This window comes from Lycium ferocissimum, chromosome 3 (assembly GCF_029784015.1).
Source record: "Lycium ferocissimum isolate CSIRO_LF1 chromosome 3, AGI_CSIRO_Lferr_CH_V1, whole genome shotgun sequence".
NCBI classification, from domain to species: Eukaryota; Viridiplantae; Streptophyta; class Magnoliopsida; order Solanales; family Solanaceae; genus Lycium; species Lycium ferocissimum.
This window is the reverse complement of record NC_081344.1, coordinates 29881937-29904117: the sequence shown is the minus strand read 5'-3', so window position 1 is coordinate 29904117 and position 22181 is coordinate 29881937. Positions and strand designations below refer to the sequence as shown.

The following is a 22181-nucleotide window of genomic DNA, read 5'->3' as shown; positions in this document are numbered from 1 at the left end:
AGTTTCACTGATTTTGAGAGGTTCGATTGAGGACTTAGAAAATTATGGGAATTCTAGTGTCCGTTGACCACCGCAATTTTTGGGGTTTAGGTGGTCGGGTTGTGAGCAAGATCCCCGTCGAGCCGCTCGATTGAGGACTTAGAAAATTATGGGAATTCAGTGTCCGTGCCGATAGGTGACGACGCCGCCGAGGCGGTAATGTGTTATAGGAGCCATACCGCTGCGGCGGTATCCCAGCCGCCGTAGCGGCATTCCAACCGTCGTGGCGGTGACGGGCAGTTATATTTGATTAAATGTGTCTTAAATAAGTCTTAGACCCTCATTATTTCATATCTCGATATTGGAGCTTAGAGAAACTGTTCTTGGAGATAAATTAAAGAAATTCTTGGAGGTAAACTCTGCCTAATCCTTTACTCTTCCTTAATCACAATCATTCTAGATTCTTCCTTTCTCTTTAACATTTCCCTAGAGATGGAATTTGGAGGAGGGTTTTGGGAAACTTTTCCTTAGGATCATGTATGATAAATTGATGATGTTAATGCTAATTTAATGAATCTAAGACTATTGATCATATATCTCCCACTTTAAACATTGAATTTCATATTTGGAGACTTAGGGTTTATACCCGATTTGGGGTTTTTTTACTTGAAATTAGATTTAGACCAATTCTTGAGTTAAATCAATAATTAATGGTTGGATTATGATTCCCTAGTACTTAATTTGGTATTTTGCCCGCGAATTTACCATTTTGCCCTTGTGGGCCCATTTCCCCAATTTCTAAGGTTAAAATGGACCTAGTTGATATCATAGCAATCTTAGTATTATTCTTCATGATTTCTAATATAGAATTCGATTATGCTTAGACTACTTTGGTTCTGAGCTTCAGAGGAAAGGCAAAGCAATAGAGTGACTTGTTGGTTTTGCATGTTCCACAGATTCGTGTAGGTTATGATTTATTTTGATGAGACTTCGTATAGTGAATCACATATTTAGATTATGAGGCCTGAGACAACATGTGAACCTTCAGGTATGAAGTTGAGATGGATATTGCCTTAGGTTGGGCCCTGATGTGTGTTGGGACTAGCCACCCCGTTATGTGTGTTTGATTGATTAATTGTGTTGGCTTGATGCCATGTGTAGTTGATAGATATCAAGTCTTGCTTATCGTCCTGATTTGGATAGAATGGACATACCGTTGTTAGTATTTGTGCTTGATATATGTTGGCATACCCACTGTTGGTACTTGAGTTATTGATATGTGTTGCGTACCTAACCGTTGGTACTTGACTTAATATATTTTGGCATACCCACTGTGGTATTGTGAGGCGATACGTTGTTGGCATACCTCGTTGTGGTATTTGTGACATTAAACATGATTGTTGATGATTGACATATGTATTGCACGCATTCTCTCATATTCATGCATGGCCGATACCCGGTGATGATCCGGTATCGTTGATTGAGCAAAATTGATATTTGATAAACTCCTTTACTTAAGTGATTGTGAAAAGGCCGATGTCCGAAGATCCATTCCGGAATCGTTGTTTAGATAAAACTGATATTTGATAAACTCTTTTACTTGAGTGATTGTGAGAAGGCCGATGTCCGAGGTTCAATTCCGGAATCGTTGATTTGTGAAACTGATATTTTACAGACTCTTTGAGTGACTGTGAGGAGGCCGATATCCAATGGTTATATTCGGGCATCGTTATTGCATTGCCGATTCTGATGTTATCCGAGAATCGTTGTTAGTGCATGGACTCCGTGGGTCCCCCAGGGTGGTCCCGGTGAGACTCCCCTTGTGAGCAATTAGCCAGGGTCCCGTTTGTCTGTTGGGCAAAGATCCGGGACAGGTGGCACTCACATGGGTTGTGCTATCGAGACGTCGATATTTCCGTCCGGAGTACATTTGTACACCTCATTTGCATAGCATGGCATCGCATTCATACCATTATTGCACTGCATTGCATTATTACTTGATCGAGTGTGGTGATGATTGGATTGTGATGTTTCCGTTGTGATGATTGGATTGTGTCGATTCTATTATGGTGATCAGATTGGATCGGGTATACTCAGACTTATCATATTGGGGTTCAGATACTTACATAGGTGATGACGGATTTTCGGTTGTGATTATATTGTCTTATGCTTGATTATTTTATTTGCTTATCTGCTTTATTTTCTGAATTGTGTTAACTATGCTTAGTCGGCTGATGATGCCTACCAAGATCGTTGTTTGTACCGACTCGCACCGGCCGTATTTTTTTATGAATGCGAGTATCGTCGGATCTACTCTCTCGACTCGTGGTTGATCGACTCTTCAGCTTCCACTTGAGTTTTTCAGGGTGCGCATGGCGTCCACTGACCTCAAAGACTCTTCTATTACTTATGTCTTGCTTTTCATTCAGAGACATGATTTGAGACTACTTATGTATTATTATTCAGATTTTAGTATTCGGATTTAGATGCTCTTGTATGACTAGACCAGATACTTGGGTGGATTTCATTTACTTCCGCACTTGTTAACATTATATTATATTGTGAGACTTACGTTATTTTACTTTCTTCCACTATTTTCTATTATTGTGAATGTTGAGCTAAGGGTTCGCCTACCGAGGTGGGAAAGGTAGGTGCCCGCATGACCTAGGCTAAAATGGGTCGTGACAACAAATCTTTCAAAATCATGTGAACTTTGTTGCCAGGACCTTGAAGACTTGGCTAAAACCAGACATGTATTGATAAATGGTTTAGTAAAACCTAGGTGCATATGTACATGACTGAACTAGAATACAAAAGGAAGAACTTAAAGGGAAACAGGAAATCTGAATAGGTAAGGCATTGAAACTGAAACTGAGTCATTAAAGACTGTTAAGATCATGTAGATCCTTCTTCTTTTCAAGAAAACTCCACCAAAGAGACATGAATGATTTTATGCATTCTTTCTATGTTATGTATGGAGCCTGCATACTTTTCACCTGATGTTTTCATCTTGTTAAGTCTAACTGGGACCTGAAAATCCATCTCTGTGCCATGTTTATGTGTCTAAACTTGACTGAAATCAGTTCCCTTTTCTCTATGTTGTACCTGTCTGCTCAATCTGCATCTGGCCTTTGCAAATATGACCTGGAATATACTTTCCCTTTTACTTGGGCCTGCTTTGGTCCCCTTTATATGTGCAGTGTGTGTCTGTGACTGAACTCTATATTGGAATCTGTCTATGGTTGTACATCTTCATGAAGAGATTGATAAGCTCATTTTGCCTAGACCACTTCTAGTTTATAATGATTCACAGTTCAATGAATATATTCCTGCCCCTTGTTGCGATTGAGTAGTAGTAATGGTGTACAGTGAAGTATTGTCCTTTATTGCTTGGGAGTTACTTTTGCCTATTTCTCTGTGTCCTTGTTTGAAGGCCAGACTGTTCAATGATATTTGGTTCTAAGTGTACACTTGTGTTTGATTGTGGTAATGTTGAGGATCATTTGGGGTTGGTCTAACCTTCCCCGTTGCCAGCCATATCTGGGGTTCGATGAAACCCCTTGAATCTTGTGCGACACTGGGAATAAGGATGGTGAAAACCACCCTAATTTCATTCCAAAATACTAAGCCCACACATCACAAAGAATGCACTATGAAAAAATATCATGTTAGGACTTTTTGGCTACTTTTATTATTATTATTATTATTATTATTATTATTATTATTATTATTATTATTATTATTATTATTATTATTATTATTATTATTATTATTATTATTATTATTATTATTATTATTATTATTATTATTATTATTATTATTATTATTATTATTATTATTATTATTACCATACGTGTATATTACTATATATATCATGTGAAATTTTTATCTTCTATATATCATGTGAAATTTTATAGGACCCAGTCTAACCAAATTCTTTTCTTTTCTCCCCTTTCCCTCTTCGCATGGCTATTTAGGCCGAGGACACAGCCTTCCTATTGGGCCAAAGGCCCAATAGGACAATTCTTTCAGACCTCTATTGAGTCCGAGAAAGGGAAGCTAATATGTATATTCACGAAGGCCCAACCATGAGTGAAAATGGTTAAGGGGCTTGGTACACCCCAAGTCATTTCGCTATTATTGTATGATATGTTTATATTTATACTTGTATTTGTAAACTCACATTACTATTGGAAACCAAATGGTTGGAACTAGACATTTTAGGCAAACGGTACTTAAGCCGTTTAGTTGGACTTTAGGCTCCTTCGCAAATTTTCAAAACCCGTCCTATTTTCTTACTTTTAAAGAGGATTTCTAAGAGGCAAATCAGATGGGTTTTTCTTATAAAATAAACTAGATTTAGGGAAATTTGGGTAGGTGTTAGCATATAAACATTTTTTATCAGAACTACTTGCCCTACAGTCCTTGTTTCAGAATTAAAAGGAATACACTACTTTTCATAATAAAACCAGTTGTAAAAAAAAATGAGAGGTTTTGTGCAAGTCACGGTTAATTCAAAATCAAAAAATACTACACTTTGCTTGGAAAAAACTGGCGTAGTTTTGGACAAAATCCAACAAACAAAACCGAGTTTTTGGGCCAAGGCCCACCAAATTGCCACAAATCAAGATTTTGATCCAAAGCCCAGTCTTGGATGTTCCTTTTTCAGAAATGAAACAAACAAAATACATTTTTTTGGTCTAGAGCCCATTACATTTTTCTTACCCAAAAATCACAACTCTTTTTTCCTTTAAACGGGCATGAGTTTACATAATCCTTTGCTCTTAATAAATATATTATCGCCTATATTCATTGTAAATTAAACCCATCTTTTTACGGCCCAATGCCGAACCCAACTGGATTGTTAAAATAAAGTGTTGAAAACATTTTTTTTAAAAGGAAACATATTCGTAAATCGTAGAATAATAAGTAAAGAGTTCTTGGCGTACATATGCGATTAACCCGAACCAAGTGTGGATTAAGGCATGAACTAGTAATATATATTTACATTTTTGTCACAAAGTAATTCCCTTCTTTACAAAAACTATTTATCCTCATATATAAGAGGAAATATATTCATTGGTATATGATAAATCCAACCCCAAAATAAGCCCATATATAAGCGAAATACACTCAATTCTTTCAAAGAAACTTGATATACAATAAAAGGACATATTTTTACGGGAATTTTACACTAAATAAACAGTTCATGCAAATACCCACACATTAGAACTCGAAGGTCAACCGTATAGTACGGATCCTTAATACTAGGGTGCCTAACACCTTCCCTAGGAGATCACCAGAACTCTTACCTAGAACTTTGGATTAAGAAGGATTTTTCACGGTTTATGAATAAACCCTTCAAAACTAGTTTTCCTAATTTCCTAAAAATTAGGTGGCAACTCTTTTAAAACAAAGTCTGAAAGAGCACCAACGAGTTCGAAGTAGCTTTTCCGAGTGCTAACCCCGCCCGCCAAAATGTGAACCATTACACCAGCAATATGAACTTTCCATGGTTGATTGGTGGAGATTTTAAAGTCATTATGAATGATGAGGAGAAGATTGGAGGTTTTCCAGTATATCCAAATGAATATGAAGACTTTGCCTTTTGCATGAATTCTTGTGAATTGAATGAAGTGGGATTTAGAGGTAGTCCTTTCACTTGGTGGAATGGAAGAGCTGGTCAAGATTGCATCTTCAAAAGACTAGATAGAATTATAGTCTATCAACAACTCCAAGATTGGTTTGGAACTTTGAACATGGATTACTTGTCTAGAACTGGATCAGATCATGCACCATTATTGTTATCAGCTGGTGAACAAGTTCAACAATTTCATAAGCATTTCAGATTTTTAAAGTTCTGGCTGGAGCAAGATTCATTTATGCAAGTAGTGGAAGATTTTTGGAATACGACTACTTGGGTGATCCTTTTATCACTTTTAAGTTGAAAATAAAGAAGGTAAAATCTACTTTATCCACCTGGAGTAGGGAAACATTGGACTTATTTAAACAGTTGACAATAAGGGAAGACATTGTTAAGATAAAGGAGCCACTGTTTGAGGAATTTCCTTCAGAAGAGAATAGAATGGTGCTTCAAAAGGCTCAGGCTGAGTTCAAGAAATATTTGCATTTTGAGGAGGAAATTTGGAGACAAAAAGCTGGCATTTAGTGGCAATCAGAAGGTGACAAAAACACTAGATACTTTCACAGCTTAGTGAAGGGGAGAAGAGAAAGATTACATTTGTCAAGAATTCAAAATGCAGAAGGAGAATGGAAAGAAGATGATGATCAAATTGCAGTAGGAGCAATTGGCTTTTACCAGAGTCAATTTACACAAGAAGAGACATCTCAAGACTGTAGATTGTTAGATCTTATTGCTCCTAAAGTGACACGGGAGCAAAATTCCATTCTATGTGCTATGCCAACCCTGGAAGAATTGAAAAATGTTGTTTTTGCATTATTAGGTGATAGTGCTTGTGGACCTGGTGGATTTTCTAGTATCTTTTATCAAAAGTGTTGGAATATAGTAGGAGCAGATGTGTATAATGTAGTGAAAGCTTTGTATGAAGGTCAGACTCTTCCTAAATCTATCACTCATATAAACTTGGTTTTACTGCCAAAGAAATCTTTCATTAACACTTTTTCTGATTTAAGGCCAATAAGTCTCAGTAACTTTATCAACAAGGTGATTTCTAGAGTGATTCATGATAAGCTAGAATCAGTTTTACCTTCCTTAATCTCTGCTAATCAATCTGGATTTTTAAAAGGGAGAAACATCATTGAGAATGTGTTACTTACTCAAGAGTTGGTAGCTCATATTAGAAAGAGGGGGAAACCAGCTAATGTGATCATTAAACTGGATATGGAAAAGGCATATGATAGATTTTCTTGGAGATTTCTTATTCAGGTCATAAGGAGAATGGGATTTACAGATATGTATATAGATATGATTTGGAGGTTGATAGCAAATAATTGGTATTCCATACTTATTAATGGTCAGTCACATGGTTTTTTTTCATTCCACAAGAGGAGTTAAGCAAGGTGATCCCCTATCTCCAGCTTTGTTCATATTGACAGCTGAGGTCCTGTCTATTTCTCTGAACACATTGTTTGATAATAGCATGTTTAGAGGGTATGGGATGCCAAAGTGGAGTGCAAAGTTGAACCATCTTTCTTATGCTGATGATACCATAATTTTTGCTTCTGCTAAAAAAGAATCTTTACAAATGAACATGGGGGTTTTGCATGCTTATGAGAAGGGGTCAGGGCAGAAAATTAATACAGACAAGAGTGCATTTTATATACATGCAAAAGTGGCTACTGAGTTGAGTCAGGATGTGCATCAGATATCTGGTTTTCATAGGGGTGAATTTCCTTTTACCTATTTGGGATGTCCTATCTTTCATGCAAGGAGACAAAAATTGTTTTATAAGGATATGTTGAAGAAAGTCAGAGATAAATTACAAGCTTGGAAAGGAAAATTACTTTCATTTGGTGGAAAAGTAGTGTTGATCACTAGTGTATTGCAAAGTATTCCTATATACTTGTTATCTGCAATGGTTCCACCTAAATGTGTCATCAAAGAGCTGCACAAGTTATTTAACAGGTTTTTTTGGCAAACAAAGGAGGATGGCAGAAGTAAATGCTGGTCAGAATGGGAGAAGATGTGCTTTCCAAAGAAAGAAGGTGGAGTTGGCTTCAGATCTTTGTTTGACATCTCCAAAGCTTTATTTGCTAAACTTTGGTGGAGGTTTAGAAAAAGTAACACAAGGTGGGTAAGTTTCATATGGAATAAGTACTGCAAGAGATTTAGACCTACTGTGGTTCAATGGAAAGGTGGAGGATCACAAACTTGGAAAATGATGTTACAAGCAAGGGATGACATGGAGCATAAAATTTGGTGGGAACCACAGAATTGTTCTTCTTCTGTCTGGTTTGATAATTGGACTAAATTAGGGGCTTTGAGTGATTACTTACCATCTCAATATCAGTTAGATGAATCTGTTGATGAACTGATGATTGAAGGTCAATGGAATTACACTAAGCTACAGGATTTATTTCCAAATGACATTGTTGAGCACATCATACAGGAGTTAGGTCATTTTGTGAGATCAGATGGTAAAGACAAATCCTGGTAGATGGAAACAAGTTCTGGGAAATTCTTGTTAAAAGTGCATGGGATCTTCTCAGACAAAAAGCAACAATTTCTCCTCATTATGAGAAACTCTGGATAAAAGGAGTGTCCTATAAGGTGTCATTTTTCTTATGGAGAATATGGTTTCAGAAATTGCCAATAGATAATGTGCTGAAGAGAATGAGGATATCAATAGTGTCAAGATGCTGCTATTGTCATATTCAGGAAGAAACAATGGATCATTTATTCATATTAGGTCCTTTGGCTAGCAAGATATGGAAATACTTTGCAGCTGCAGCAGGTATCATAACTCCTTTGGTACAGATAAAGTAGACTATCATTGTTTGGTGGAATGCTCATTGTGTTACTAGATTGAAACCATTATACCAAGCAGCTCCAGCATTGATCATGTGGCAGATATGGAAGAGCAGAAATACACTGAGGTATGGTGGATCTATCTCATATAATAAGGTGATTCATGAGATAACAAGGAGTTTATACTTCTTAGCTCAGAAGAGATATCCAATGATACAAAATTTTCCAAAAATCTGGCCATGTATGATTCAGTTTATGGAAAGTCATAAGGTGCCATTGGTGGGTAAGCAAGTCTGTTGGAACAAGCCAAGCACGTGATACAAATGCAAGACATATAAAGCATCAAAAGGGAATCCAGGTCCTAGTTCTGCAGCTTTCTGTATTAGAAATCATGAAGGAGATCTGATATATGCAAAAGCTAAGAGATTGACAAACATCACAAACCTGGTGGTAGAAGCAATTGCTATAGAGGAAGGATTAGAATATTGTTTTGATCAGCAGCTCTTGCCAGTAATCTTGGAAACTGATTCATTGACAATGAAGAAAGTCTTGGATGGGATATGGGAAGTTCCTTGGAACATATCATTGGTAGTTCAAAGGATCCAACACATGAAGAAAGACCAAGCAGTTCAAGTGGAGCATGTTTTGAGAGACGGGAACTGCTTAGAAGATTGTTTTGCTAACTTAGTTTTTGATTTTACAGGTACAAAAGTTATTCAATACAGACATTTTCATGAAGTTCCAACTCAAGGTAGAAGATTCGTTAATATGGACAAAGCACAAGTTCCAAATCTCAGAATAAGATTAGTTACAAGATAATACATTAGTCAAGGAAGGGATCAAACTGATCATAGACTCATCTTTAGTGTGTGGTATTAATCTTAGGATTCATTCCACTAAAGGTGTTTTTATGATTGGTTTGGGGATGCAGTACAGATTAGTTTGGTTTTGGTGCATTCATGCATGCAGTGTCTACTGCAAACAGCACACAAGCTAATTCTGATCAAATACAAAAACTGGTTGCTTCTGATATTGGCATCATCAGCAGATTGATTCAACTTCATCCATAACAGTCTGAAGACTTCTTCAAGAGATTTGATCCATTCCACCTGTGAGACTTGTTGGTGTGAAAGATGGATGCAAATCAAGACATATGGAGTTTAAGTTTCTAGATTTTTGCTACTTTTGTCAAGTTTTGGCAATTGACTAGTATTCAATTCCTCTTGTATAGTTCTTTAGTTTTTTCTGTTAGCTTATTTCCTTTTGCTGCAGTTTCTGCAGATTTTGTACAGAACTTGTTTTGATTTTGAATAAATTACCACCTCTTAGGTGGCTTTAACCAAAAAAAAAAAAAAAAAGAGTTAATAATACATAAAAATTTCAACAATTCACAATTTTAAAGAAAACACAAATAAATTAATGCATAAAAGTGCCGATTACATAATACGTGAAAACGTATAACTAGTAAAAACAAAATACATAAAAATAACAAAAAAATACATAGAAATAATAAACTTAATAAACAAAATACATATAAGTAATAAACAACAACAAGATAGCACAAATAATCTTCCAAAATTTCAGTTTTTCTTTCAAAGCATTTTTGTCGTGTTGAGTGTCTCTAAGGTTAGCCTTGAAAAACTTTGTTTTTCTTTGGATTCTTTTAGCAAGACCACCAAAAGGTCAATTTTTTTCTTGAGCTTCCATAAGCTTAAGCTCCAAGTCAACCTTCATGGTATCTTTAGTGATATGTGATGTCGCGGTATCTCTATCAACAGGAGGCGTTTTAAACTTCGTCGCCACCATTTTATCCACGGGAATGCTATCTTCCCATTGAAAATGTTTGCAACCATTCATATCCTATAAACATTACAAGAAAATCAGTTTTTGAAAGTAAAATATGTAGATAATGTCAAAAAAAAAAATCTAAACCCTAAAAACTTGTAAAAACACTTACTTCGGGCAATTTACAGTGCCAAAAACTACGACCCGGATTATCTTGGATCCTTGATGTTCTTAGCTTACAATAATAACGGCAATCACAAACATCGGGTTTTATAGCAAAGTTTGACGTTTCGGAGCTTTGAGACATGATTTTCGGGGGCTAAAGTATGTTGAAAGAGTGAAAATGGTCAAGTGTTATGGTTTATATTAACCCCTATTAAGCAGGAATTTCCTACTCAAAAGGACTTAACAACTCTGTTAACTGTTAAGTCCTTTTGCGTAGGAAATTCTCGCGCAAAAGGTAGTATTTTAACTTTTTTTTTAAGTGGGTATTTATGTTCAAAATCCCACAAAGTGGGTCATTTAAGTTGCAGACTCAAAGAAAGCCTTTCTTGAGAAAGGTAACATGTACAGTCATAAAGAAAGCTTAGACTCTGTTTGGATGGTCGTTACTTATGGTTTCATAATGTACAATATCGTATTGTATTGTATTGTATTAATAAATACAATGTTTGGATAGACTATATCGTTTGTTGTGGTTTAGTAACATTTTTATTATTTGGTTTGACTTTATGGTACTGTATAATAACATTTAAGTTTACTAAAATACCATTAACCCTTAATTACAAACTAGTTTACATATATTAATAAAATCAAGGTAAAGGATAAAATAGAAACTTTAAAAAATAAGGAGGTGGGGGGAGGGTGGTGGTGAGGGGTAGTGGGTGGGGATAATGGGTGGTGGCAAGAGGTAGTGGGTGGGGATAGTGGGGTGGGGGTAGGTGTGATGGGCGGTGGAGGTTATGGGGTGTGTGGGGGTGGGGGGGTGGCAAATTTGGAAAGATAAAGTTAATTGTTTTTTGATTTAATAAGTGGACACTTTTTTTTACCCAAGAAAAAAAGGTTAAGTGGACACTTTTTTTAAGAATATTATACAAACTTATACAAGAGGGTGGATGTGATGAAGGGGCCGGGGTGTGTGTACGTAAAGGGGAAAGGGTGCGCAATAATATAATGGGTAAATGAAATACGTAATCACGAAAAAATCACCAAATTCGTGGTTATAAAAATGGGGAAATTTCAATAATGTACAATTTGATATAAATTTCAATAATGTACAAGTATTATATAATCCAACTTACAAAATGTTGCATCCACGTAGCGTAAATTGACGTTTATAATCTAGAAAACGATATCAACAATCATATATATATATATATAACATTAACTCAAAAATAGCCAATCTTTCATCGGTATACAACAATATACAACGTCTATCAAATCAATGTTTACGACCAAAAATGCACGCCAACAAAACGAAAAATGTATCAACATTATATAAAAGTGTATAATAATGTATTTCTAAGAGGTTCCTATAGAAAAATCAATTCATATATCACTTGTTGAGTGTTTTTTCTTTCGGACAACAATTTCCTACATTGCACAATTGCACAGGAAGCCTCAGAATTTGAAGTGCTGCAATTGTCCGCTACTGGAAAAAAAGACGCCGGCACCTACGAAAAAAAACAGAAAATTACGTACAATTAATACTTCAAAAGAAGCAAAACACATACCTACATACATATGATGAACCAAGTCAAGGATAAATTCCTCGAGTATACATAGCGGTGTGTCCGTCCTTCCCTATCTAATGGAAAATAACATCTAATTCCTCAATTAAGTGGTAGAGGCGTTTTCCGTTTATTAATTGATAGGATTTGTTTAGTCATTCTTTTCTAATAATGGGGAATTAATAAATATTTAATATAATATGAGAAAACACATAATAATATGGAAAAAAAAAGGCAAAAATTACTGAAAAAAAGATAAATATGAATGCTGGTCATAGAGAGGTGCCACATCACCTTGTCTATATCTAGCTTTATATTATATATAGATTTATACAATACTCCCTACATAAGAGATTTTGCATATATTAAACAAAGACATAATATATATTTAGTCCGTAAAAATACATAGGAAATAGGCTGTACCACCTCCCTATACCCCTTTTTGTTGAGGCTTTTAAGTTTTTTGTATAAAAAAAAGAGTTTCCACTAATATTTACTAGCCATTTGTACACCAACACTTTTGACAATTAAGAGAGAGCTAGACTCACTCCAAGAAAAAAATATGTAAATTGACTAAACTACCCCTAATTAAAATGGCATTGGGATTTGATTACATAACACTTAATAGGGGCAAATTTGGAAAGATAAGGTTAATTGTTTCTTGATTTAATAAGTGGACACTTTTTTTGACCCAAGAAAAAAAGGTTAAGTGGACACTTTTTTTAATCCAGAGGGAGTATTATACAAATTTATACTAGAGGTGTTATACATAAAAGGAGTTTATACATAATGTATAAGAGGTGTTTATACACTTCTATTTATTATAAGGTATAAGAGGACAGTTTATACACACTCTTTTTTTCTTACCCTTTTTCTAAGGTTATACTAGTACTAGTAAATTTGTCCGCGTGGCATAAATCAATTGACCAAAAAATCCACACGCTAATAATTAATTTAGAAATTTTCTCTCTTTTTATGAGAAAGAATTATTATAAATAACATATATTTGAATTAATTAATCAAATTTATTTATTTAGAGAAGATACTTATTTTTAATACATGAAGTTTATTTTGTGTTTTATTTAATCAAGAAAAAATAAAGAGTACTAAAATGTATAAAACTCAAATAGATTTTTTTTTTTTTTTTACACAGTCCTACTGAGAGATGTCTATAGGTTAAAAGCTTCCGTACGTTGTATATAACTTTAAGGCTGCTTGATATATCTGATTATCGTATCTTTGTTGTACAATATAATCATTCTTCCTAGAGATGCTATGCAGCTTGTCAAGAATTTCTTCTGTGCTCCTAAGATCGTCTGATCTTGGCATAATCTGCTCATTCTTCTCAGAGATGCTATGAAATTTGTCAAGAGTTTCTTTTATGCTCCTGAAATCTTCAGTACCAAATCCAAGAATTGGATGTTTGTGTTTCTAACTTTTTCTCCTTTTAAACTAAGAGTTCATTCAAATCATCAAAGTTATCAAATGGGTAAGAAATGGTATTCCAATCCTCTCTAAATAAGTTTACCAAAATATTGTATATATATAAAAATCGCCAAAATATAAAGACAAAAGGTAATAAAATATATAAATGCTTCGAGAACATAATTTGTACTAATCATTTACTAACCCTCAAAAGAAAAAATTGTAAATGCATTTTATGGAAAGAAACTGCAGTATTCCTAAATTAATGACGTACAAAACAATTTATATATCCATTTTCATGGGAAGAACAAACAATTTATCTTCCGGTTGTTTAAAGCAGTTAAATATTCTACAAATATGGATTAAATGGTTAAAAATATTTAAATCAAAATTATCTAAAATTGTATTATTATCAAGTGGTGTATATTACTACTAATATTATTAACGTCTTCGGTACATAAAAATAAAAGACTCAAATGTTTGTAAAGGAAATATCAAAAATCTTTTTAAATCCCACTAGTTAATTCTCAAGGTTGCACTTTCACTTTATTATGTCATCTTCTTGACTCTCCCCTTGCTTGTCTGACAAAAAAAAAAAAAGTTGAATTTGTTAGAAGAATCCCCTTGTAATCGAAATAACAAAACTAAATTACAGATAGTATCAAATTATATATTTATGTAGAAAAATTATCTGTAAGTACATAAAGTGCAAACATATAGTCCAATTATAGTATTACACAAAGTCTTCATTTTATATCATTTTGATGAAGCTAACAATGAAAATCAGAAAGAAAACGATTACTACATAAAGAAAATTAGTATTAAAAGTGGAAAAAAAAAGAAAGAAAGAAAGAACATACAAAATAATTAATATCATACTGTAAAAAATACAGTCAAAGCTAAAAGAGAGAGAGAGAAGAGAAGAGAATTCACCTTAACTGTCCTTCAAGCCTTCGACCGAAAATGAGCCTTAGTTGTCTAAGAATTTAGATATGAAGCATGAAATAAAATCTTGCACCATATATTCATTAGCTATTCATCAGCTGGAATTTAAATAGATATTATAATTTTTAGGATGTAATTGCACCGTTATATTCATTGTTGAGCCGTTACACTCTTTCGTTTGGAAGGAAGAAGTTAAACATATATTTAATAGAAGATTAATGAGAAGTAAATGCCAAAAAAATGAGGGGAAAATCACATTCAGTTTCATTGGGAAAGAATATAGAAAGAGAAGGAAGAGAGAGGGATTATCATGAAATGAAATAAATGCCACTAATGATGGAAGATATATTAAATCTTTTTGGAGGTTTTAAGGACAAAAAAATGAGAAAAAATATAAATGGTAATGCTAGTCAATGAGACATACCACATCACCATGCTCATTCCTAGCTTTATAGATATATATAGATATACAGATATAGATATATAGATGTTTTATTCCCTTCACAATTACTAGGTAGTAATTACACACCCAGCTAATGACACAATATTATAATTATAAAACATTATTTAACAATACATAATTAGAGCCAAATAGAACAATCACCACTAATAAATACGCACAACTTCAGATAGAAAAGAGAAAGGAGAAACTTACCTGAATAGGGGCAGCGGTGTTTGATCGAAAAAGGAGATGCGTTTTGTTCTTGTTTATGTTTCCACTCAAAGGTAGACTCAGATTCGTCTTAAGCATAAGCCTAACAACACATTGTATTGACACGTCTTAGTTAGTTTAGATACAATGTTTGTTTTGATTATTACTAAAATTTTATCGTATTTTTGTTAAATTCATGTCGATGAAAAATCCCACCGATTTGGTGTGAAGGACCTATTTTTTATTAGTAATGATTTTTAATTTTTTTTTTTGAGTATTTTAAATAGAATAATATAATATTTTGATAAAAAAAGGAAAAGAAAATTTCATTTTTATGATGATTCCAACATTGAGCATAATTTTAGGGGATTGGAATAGTTTTTTGGATACAAAAAATACTTTTGAAGATTTCTTTAAGAGTGCAAAAATGGGTACTTTATATAAATCTTTGATTACTTTATAGGTTATGTGATTGTTACGATTAAAATGTAGTACTTTATAACATGACTAATTCTTGTACAGAACCTATATCATTTTTTGGAGTGTACAAAGTATATATTTATTATTTTCTTCTTGGATTGAGCGATAAATTTTTCTAAAAGATATTGTACCACCTAACTTTTAAAAACATCTTTACAAGCTGTTGGGAAAGTTATATTGAAAGTATTAAAATAATAAGATTTCAAATTCTACTGATAAGAGATGCTTTATTGATATAAGTAGATGTTAGCGAGGATCCAAAAATTAAAAGTGAATTAAAAAAAAAAACTAATATACCAATAGAACAGTCCTATTAGTGGATTTTATTGATAAAGAGATAAAAAAAAATGTATCTTACACCATGTCAAAATAGGAACTAGCTAAAAGGAGATAAACTATAATTATGTTGAAGTTCAAGCTTGTGAAGCTCAAACTATAATTATGTTGAAGTTCAAGCTTGTGAAGCTCAAACTATAATTATGTTGTGAAGCTCTCCCTTCCTATTACATGATCTAAAGTTAACACAAGTTCCTCAATGTAGCTGGTTTGTGTCCAGTAGAGCCAAACAATTATGATTGTGTGAAGCTAACTATTTAGTACATATGAGTGAGAAATTTTTTGAATCTTTATTGGGCATGATATTTTGTGTGATGTGTAGCGGTTTTATTTTTTCCGATTCGTATTCGCACTTGCCTCATTCACAAAGGAAAGTGTCCCGGGGAAGTACGGTTGTCAATCGTACCGGAAAAAAGGAGAAAATATACTTCTACGTGGATGGTGCTCTAAATGGACTTATTTTAGAGTCGCCACCTAATTTTTAAGAAATTAGGAAAACCAGTTCGAAAAGGGTTCATTCAAAACGGTTAAATTTTAAAAGAATCCTAATCTAACCAAAGTATGGGTAAGGGTTCTAGTGATCCCCCGGGGAAAGTGTTAGGCACCCCGGTATTAAGGATCCATAAAATACGGTTGACCTACGGGTTCTAATAGTATGCCTTTGTAGATATGAATTGTTTATGGTGAAAAAAAATTGTTTCGGTTTATATTTCCACAACAAAAGATTTTAGTCATTCATGCGAAATATATCACATTTCAAGAAAACAGAGATGGTAAAATTTTGCCCAAAATTGGGCGTTTATGGTGTCGGACTAGAACACTTAGGCTAATATCCAAAGGCTCTTAACCTAAGTAGGACTCTACGTAAGTCCACCCAAAAAATAGTTTTGAAAAAAATATTTTTAAGTATAGAAAATAGTTTTTAGAAAAAATAATTTTAGGCATACTATTATAATCCGTATATTAATCGTATTCTACATATATAGTCCATTTTTATTCTATTTTTTGGCCAAATTTTAGTCAAGTTTTTCTCTTTAGTCTATGTCTAAATAGTCGCAATTAGTCCCACAAGTTTGAATATTAGTCCCAATCAGTCCACAAGTTTCATAAATGTTCAAATCAGTCCCAAATTTCATAAAATCGGCAGTTTTGGTCCTTTTAATCAAATCAGTCCCAATTTGCATTAATGCCTTAGAACTAGTCTTAAATTTGTAGCAAATTCATTTTGGCGACTTTAAAATACGACAATCTCATAAAGGTTCCAATTGGCACAATAATTATGCAAGTAACAATTTAAAATACATAATTTAAATAGAGATAGAGAGATTGGGCCGACCAAGCCCAAAAGGAAGGTATTTATGCAATCGGGTTCATCTTAAATCCAACGTATGCTCCATTTTGCTCCAAGGGAAAGGTTGACTCGATCTAGATACGTTAGTAGGCCCCGTTGGGACCCACCAACGGGTTTGAATGGACAAAGATACAAACGGGTATGCATGATATTAGTATACATTCATGAATTAAACTAAGTACAAAAATTGAGATTACAACAATTATTACACAAACAAAAATGAATTACAATTTATTTGGACTGACCCACTTAACAATTCAATGACGGTAAATGATCAAAAATGGTCCAAATGGGAAGTAAGCCCAAAGCAATTAATGATAAGCCAAGTATAGTAACACAAGTGACAGGCCCAAATAACAAGCCCAAATCCTTATCTTCTTGAAAAATTTCTAAGTGTCAAATAGTAGTATACATGATATATCACTTGATATGCTATTCCATTTAAAAAAAAAAAAAAAAATTCTAAGTGTTTGGGCTGTGAGATACATGATATACCCCTAATATACCTAACATGGAGAGCAAAACCCTTTAAAGGGCATACCCTCCATATACACTAATATATACTAGGTATTCAAACCTTACCAACTAAATGACATCAAACAGTCGCATGGCAAGTTCAATTTAAGTCTAACTAGGATAAAAAATGTCTTATAAATTCTTATCCTAAGTCAAGAGTCATGTCCACAGTATAACCAAGTCTAAATAGTTAGCACATAAGCAAATATGCTAGGATGGGCAATGATCCGGACAAGGTATCCAATCTATAAACAAACAAGGCAAGGCTACTGTCAATAAATCCCACAAGCAGAAGTCTCACAAAAACAACAAAATAAGAATCTAAATGATAAAGGGGAAAACAATAGCATTGATAAGAGATGAGATAAGGGAGTGCCAATTAGGCCAATGGAATAAGCAAGGAAAGGGTATAAACAACAAGACTATTTTCCAGTTTCACTAGTTAAGGTCAAAACAAGTTCAAGTTCAGAATTTTTCAGACAAAAGTTCAAACTGTAAGTTGCAAAGTATATCTAACAACATCAGGTCTCATAGAGACATTGGTAAAATCTTCAAATGATAGTCTAACTCATTTCTTAGAGCCACACAGAGGAGTCAAAGGTGCAAAATAGAGATCAAGCAGGTACATATAGTGATCAGAACCAGTTGTGGCCAAAAGGAGATTCTTAGAAAAACACACTAGCAGTTTCAGAGAATCCAAAGTGCAACTAAAAGGAGCATGATACTATTCCTAGGTGCAATGCAATATGCCTAGTTCATTTTTGAATCAAGCAGACAGAGGCAATACACATGAGGGACAATCTCAAATTTCTCACATAGACAACAAAAGATGAGGAATCACAGAACAAGCACCACAATTAATCTTTTTACATAGTTTTAATCTTGTTTTAGGCTCCATTTGCTTAGCTTTAGATGACCATATCAAATCAGAAATCCAGCATACTATGATCAAAACCAATATGGATACACAAGTCCCCAAAAAGGCAAGCCAACATGACACAAGATAGTGATTTAGAACTCATAAGCAAAAACAGACCACCAATTCATCAGCCAACTCCTAAAATGACAACAGAGCCTAGGAAAATAATCACTTGTATAGCAAACAAAGTAATGTGTGGAAGGTCTCAGTTTACTAGTCAACATATAAGACAAAGCAAGGCTTATAGGGTCAGGTAACACAGATACAGCAACACCATAAGTAAAAACCAAGGTGGGAATTCAAAGTGACCCAGGCAAGTAGCAGTGATATAGTGGAAAGACAAAGGAAGATGAGAAAAGTTTCCAATTAAACCAAATGCATAATCAAGACAAGGCATGGGCCATATACTGGTCTTCCAGTTTTAGAAATCAGGATCCAATGAGCCAAGAGAGTGAGTTAGACTAGTCCAAAAGTGTGTTCTTAAAGTAATCTAGGGTTCAGTTCATTTTAGTTTCAAATGTCCAAATAAAAAGGTCATAGAAATAAGATTATAAGTACAGGAGACCAGTTCAACTCAAAAGTACAGGAGACCAGTTCAACTCAAAACATGGCCAAACTATCAAATGATGCAAGTTATAAGTTCAAAATAGTCCCAGATCCTCAGTTTTACTAGTCAAGGTTCAATACAGGTCATACAAATGTTTTAGCAATAGTAGGTCCTATAAGGGTACTAGCAAAAGGTCTCAGATGTAATCCAATCTCAGTTTTTATTCTCAAGGTGACACAGAGGGATTAAGGGCATAAGTGTAGGTCAAGAATGATCAATGCAGGTTTCAAACACAGAAAGTTCAAGTTAAAATCAATCAAGACAAATCCTAACGGTCCAAAAGGATGCAAATGGTGCATGATATGGCATAGTTCAAACAAGTAGGGAAGGGAGAATACAGTGCATAAGTCACAGGATTAATCAAACCAATTGGCCAAGAGAATGATTCACACAAATACAGACCCTACACTTGGTCTCTTTTTAAACACTTTTGTTTTAGCTTCAAACTCTCCTGTACACTTAAACTCTAGGTGATGGAAGTTCCCAAAATTATAATCCCCAAAACTCAAAACCAGAGGACACAAGTCTCAAAACAAACTGATTATAGAGCCTTTTTGACATGGACAAATGAAAGAAAAGCCAATTCCACAAATAGCACACAATAATTCCAAAAAGTACTAATTCAGACCCATTATACTTAGTTTTAAAACAAGAGATTAAGCTTCCAAAACTCCTTACACTTCTAACTCTTTTAATCAGCTTGACAGAATAGGCATTGACAACACATACAAGGTTCAAAATGATACTCAAACTCACAGAAGTCAACAAGACAAACAACAAGTGACATAAACCTTCCAAAACCATCTTTTACACTCAAGTTAACATTTCAAAAGACCATATATTCCACAAGCAGCTGCCATAATCTCAAACAAGTTCCAAAATTCACAAGCCAAATCCAAAACCAACTCAACCTTTTAAAGAAACACTCTAAAGGACCAAGGGAAGACAGGACAACATTCATAAGGGGAAAACAGTCTCATAAGTCACCAGTCTTTATCTTTAAAACCTTTTACAACCATACAGCTTTATAAAAAAGACTAGAAGCACAGGTTGAGACTCACAAGACACCAAACAAGAAACTAGATTTTATTTAAAACTCATTTTAAAGACCCCATAAACACACCTTACAAGTAATCTTAAGGAAGATTGTTTCACTAAAACCAGCTTTAATCAATGTGTTTTAAAGGAAACCACTTTAAAGTCCATGTAACACCAATATCAGCCAACAATTTCAAGTTTCTGAACCTATCAATCCAAATTGGACACACAACACAACAAGATTTATTCTTCCTTCAAGTTTTAGACTTAGACAGTTTTGAAACCAACAGAAATCACACAAGGAAACCAATTTCATCATAGTAAAGCCATAAAAGAAAATTGTTGCTAGTTCTAAAGCACATGTTGGATTCTGAATCATACAACTCAACAAACAACTATATTTCAAACTCAAACCTCATAACAGGATTTTTAGACTGCCTAATGATCCTTAAATAACTAAAGTAAGACCAGAAATTGCCAAACTTCTATAAAACAACAACAAGTTTAAACAACACCAATATGATATACAAGATCTGAAAATATATTACTGATGTAACAGTAATCTGCAGACTAAAATGAACCTCAAACTCATTTCCAATCTAATCTTAGGATCAAGCAACAACATTATGAGTCAAGTATCCATCTTGACCTCAATATAACAAATTCGCAATGTCCAGAGCCTATTTTAGCAGTTTCAATTTAGTTTTCCAAAATCGAACAATCTCTAAAAGACCACTTAAAGCTAAATCAGACAAGCAGTTTAGGGAAATATATATCAGTGCACTTTTTTAAGAGTAAAAATCAAGATTTAGATTCATTTTTAGGACATGTTCTTATTATGTGATCATTTCAAAGCCATTTTAAAGCATCATCTAGGCTAGGTCTGATTTCCTGATAATTAACCAAAGAGAAAAGGTCTATTTATACCATTTGGAACAGCTTTAGTAAAGAGCCTATACCATAAGCATCACATATTCATTTTTTGTTCAAAACCAGTGCATTCATGAGATTAATGACTTCAAATGATCCTAACGCAATTAGTATGAGGCTAAAATGGACACAGAATCCTCAAGGACTCAACAAAACACATAAAAAAAAATAGAAAATAAAGCTTCATAAACTCTGAAATGATCAATGAGACAAAAACTATGGTCTAAAACTAACCTTTCTATCTCATTTTAAACCTATTCGAACCTTATATTGCTATTATTATAGAACCATAACATGATAAGCATCAACGAAACAGTAAACCAGAAAAGAAAAAAAAAACCTTTGTATCCACACAAAACACACTTAAGCAAACATTCATACTAAGTTCTACCAGAAACAAGCTTGGAACATCATTAAGGAACTATAACCAAGTTAAATGCATAAAAACAAACTAGAAATGAGTATGAATTGAACTGAAATGGAATTTTACCTTTTTGTAGAGCAACCAAAAGATCAAAGAGGAGGGGTTGGATCAACACACTTCAACACCAACACTTATCCTTTGAAAAAAACAACCCTTTGTTTTTTATTCTTTGCTATATAATATGGTATATATGAAGATAATATGTGTATAATATTTGTGTATTGGTAATCTCAGTATCTATATGTAGTATAATTTAATATCTATAATAGGATTATAGTAATGAAAATTCAGAACTTCCTTTTTAGTTCTTCCCCCCCCCCCCCTAAAAATTTTCAGAAAAAAGAGAGATTCCCTTTTGTGTCACCAAACCTCTCCATTTATAGCACAAAATGGGGGGTGAGGATAAAAAATAGAAGGTTCTAGGTTTTTTCGAATTCCCCCCAATTTCAAAACCCTATCCTAAAACCAATTCAAATTCAGTAAAAACAAAATGAATTTCCCACAATTTTGTACTAATTCGTACTGCATCCAATCAGAAATCAACACTAAATCACATAATACAACAAACTGTACCCTAAAATTCAAATAAAAATCTAATAAATCAGCCAAATAATG

The 22181-nt window shown here is 33.9% G+C and overlaps 1 protein-coding gene across 1 annotated transcript; it reads left to right on the top strand.

Annotated features, from left to right (window-relative positions):
* The first annotated feature begins 5480 nt into the window (after nucleotides 1–5480).
* Nucleotides 5481–9498, top strand: LOC132048826 (uncharacterized). Its single transcript, XM_059439511.1, has 8 exons — nucleotides 5481–5900; nucleotides 5993–6140; nucleotides 6243–6915; nucleotides 7007–8004; nucleotides 8118–8431; nucleotides 8485–8556; nucleotides 8759–9131; nucleotides 9398–9498. The coding sequence occupies exons 1-8, from the start codon at nucleotides 5481–5483 to the stop codon at nucleotides 9496–9498; spliced, it is 3099 nt and encodes a 1032-aa protein (XP_059295494.1).
* Nucleotides 9499–22181: the final 12683 nt, after the last annotated feature.

What these genes read in the sequence shown, in the direction of transcription:
- LOC132048826 (XM_059439511.1), top strand. Translation starts at nt 5,481, where the DNA reads ATGAACTTTCCATGGTTGATTGGTGGAGATTTTAAAGTCATTATGAAT. An exon ending in CAGGTATCATAACTCCTTTG is followed by an intron (nt 8,432 to 8,484) that starts GTACAGATAAAG and finishes TTGTGTTACTAG; the next exon opens with ATTGAAACCATTATACCAAG. An exon ending in CTTAGTTTTTGATTTTACAG is followed by an intron (nt 9,132 to 9,397) that starts GTACAAAAGTTA and finishes TCATGCATGCAG; the next exon opens with TGTCTACTGCAAACAGCACA.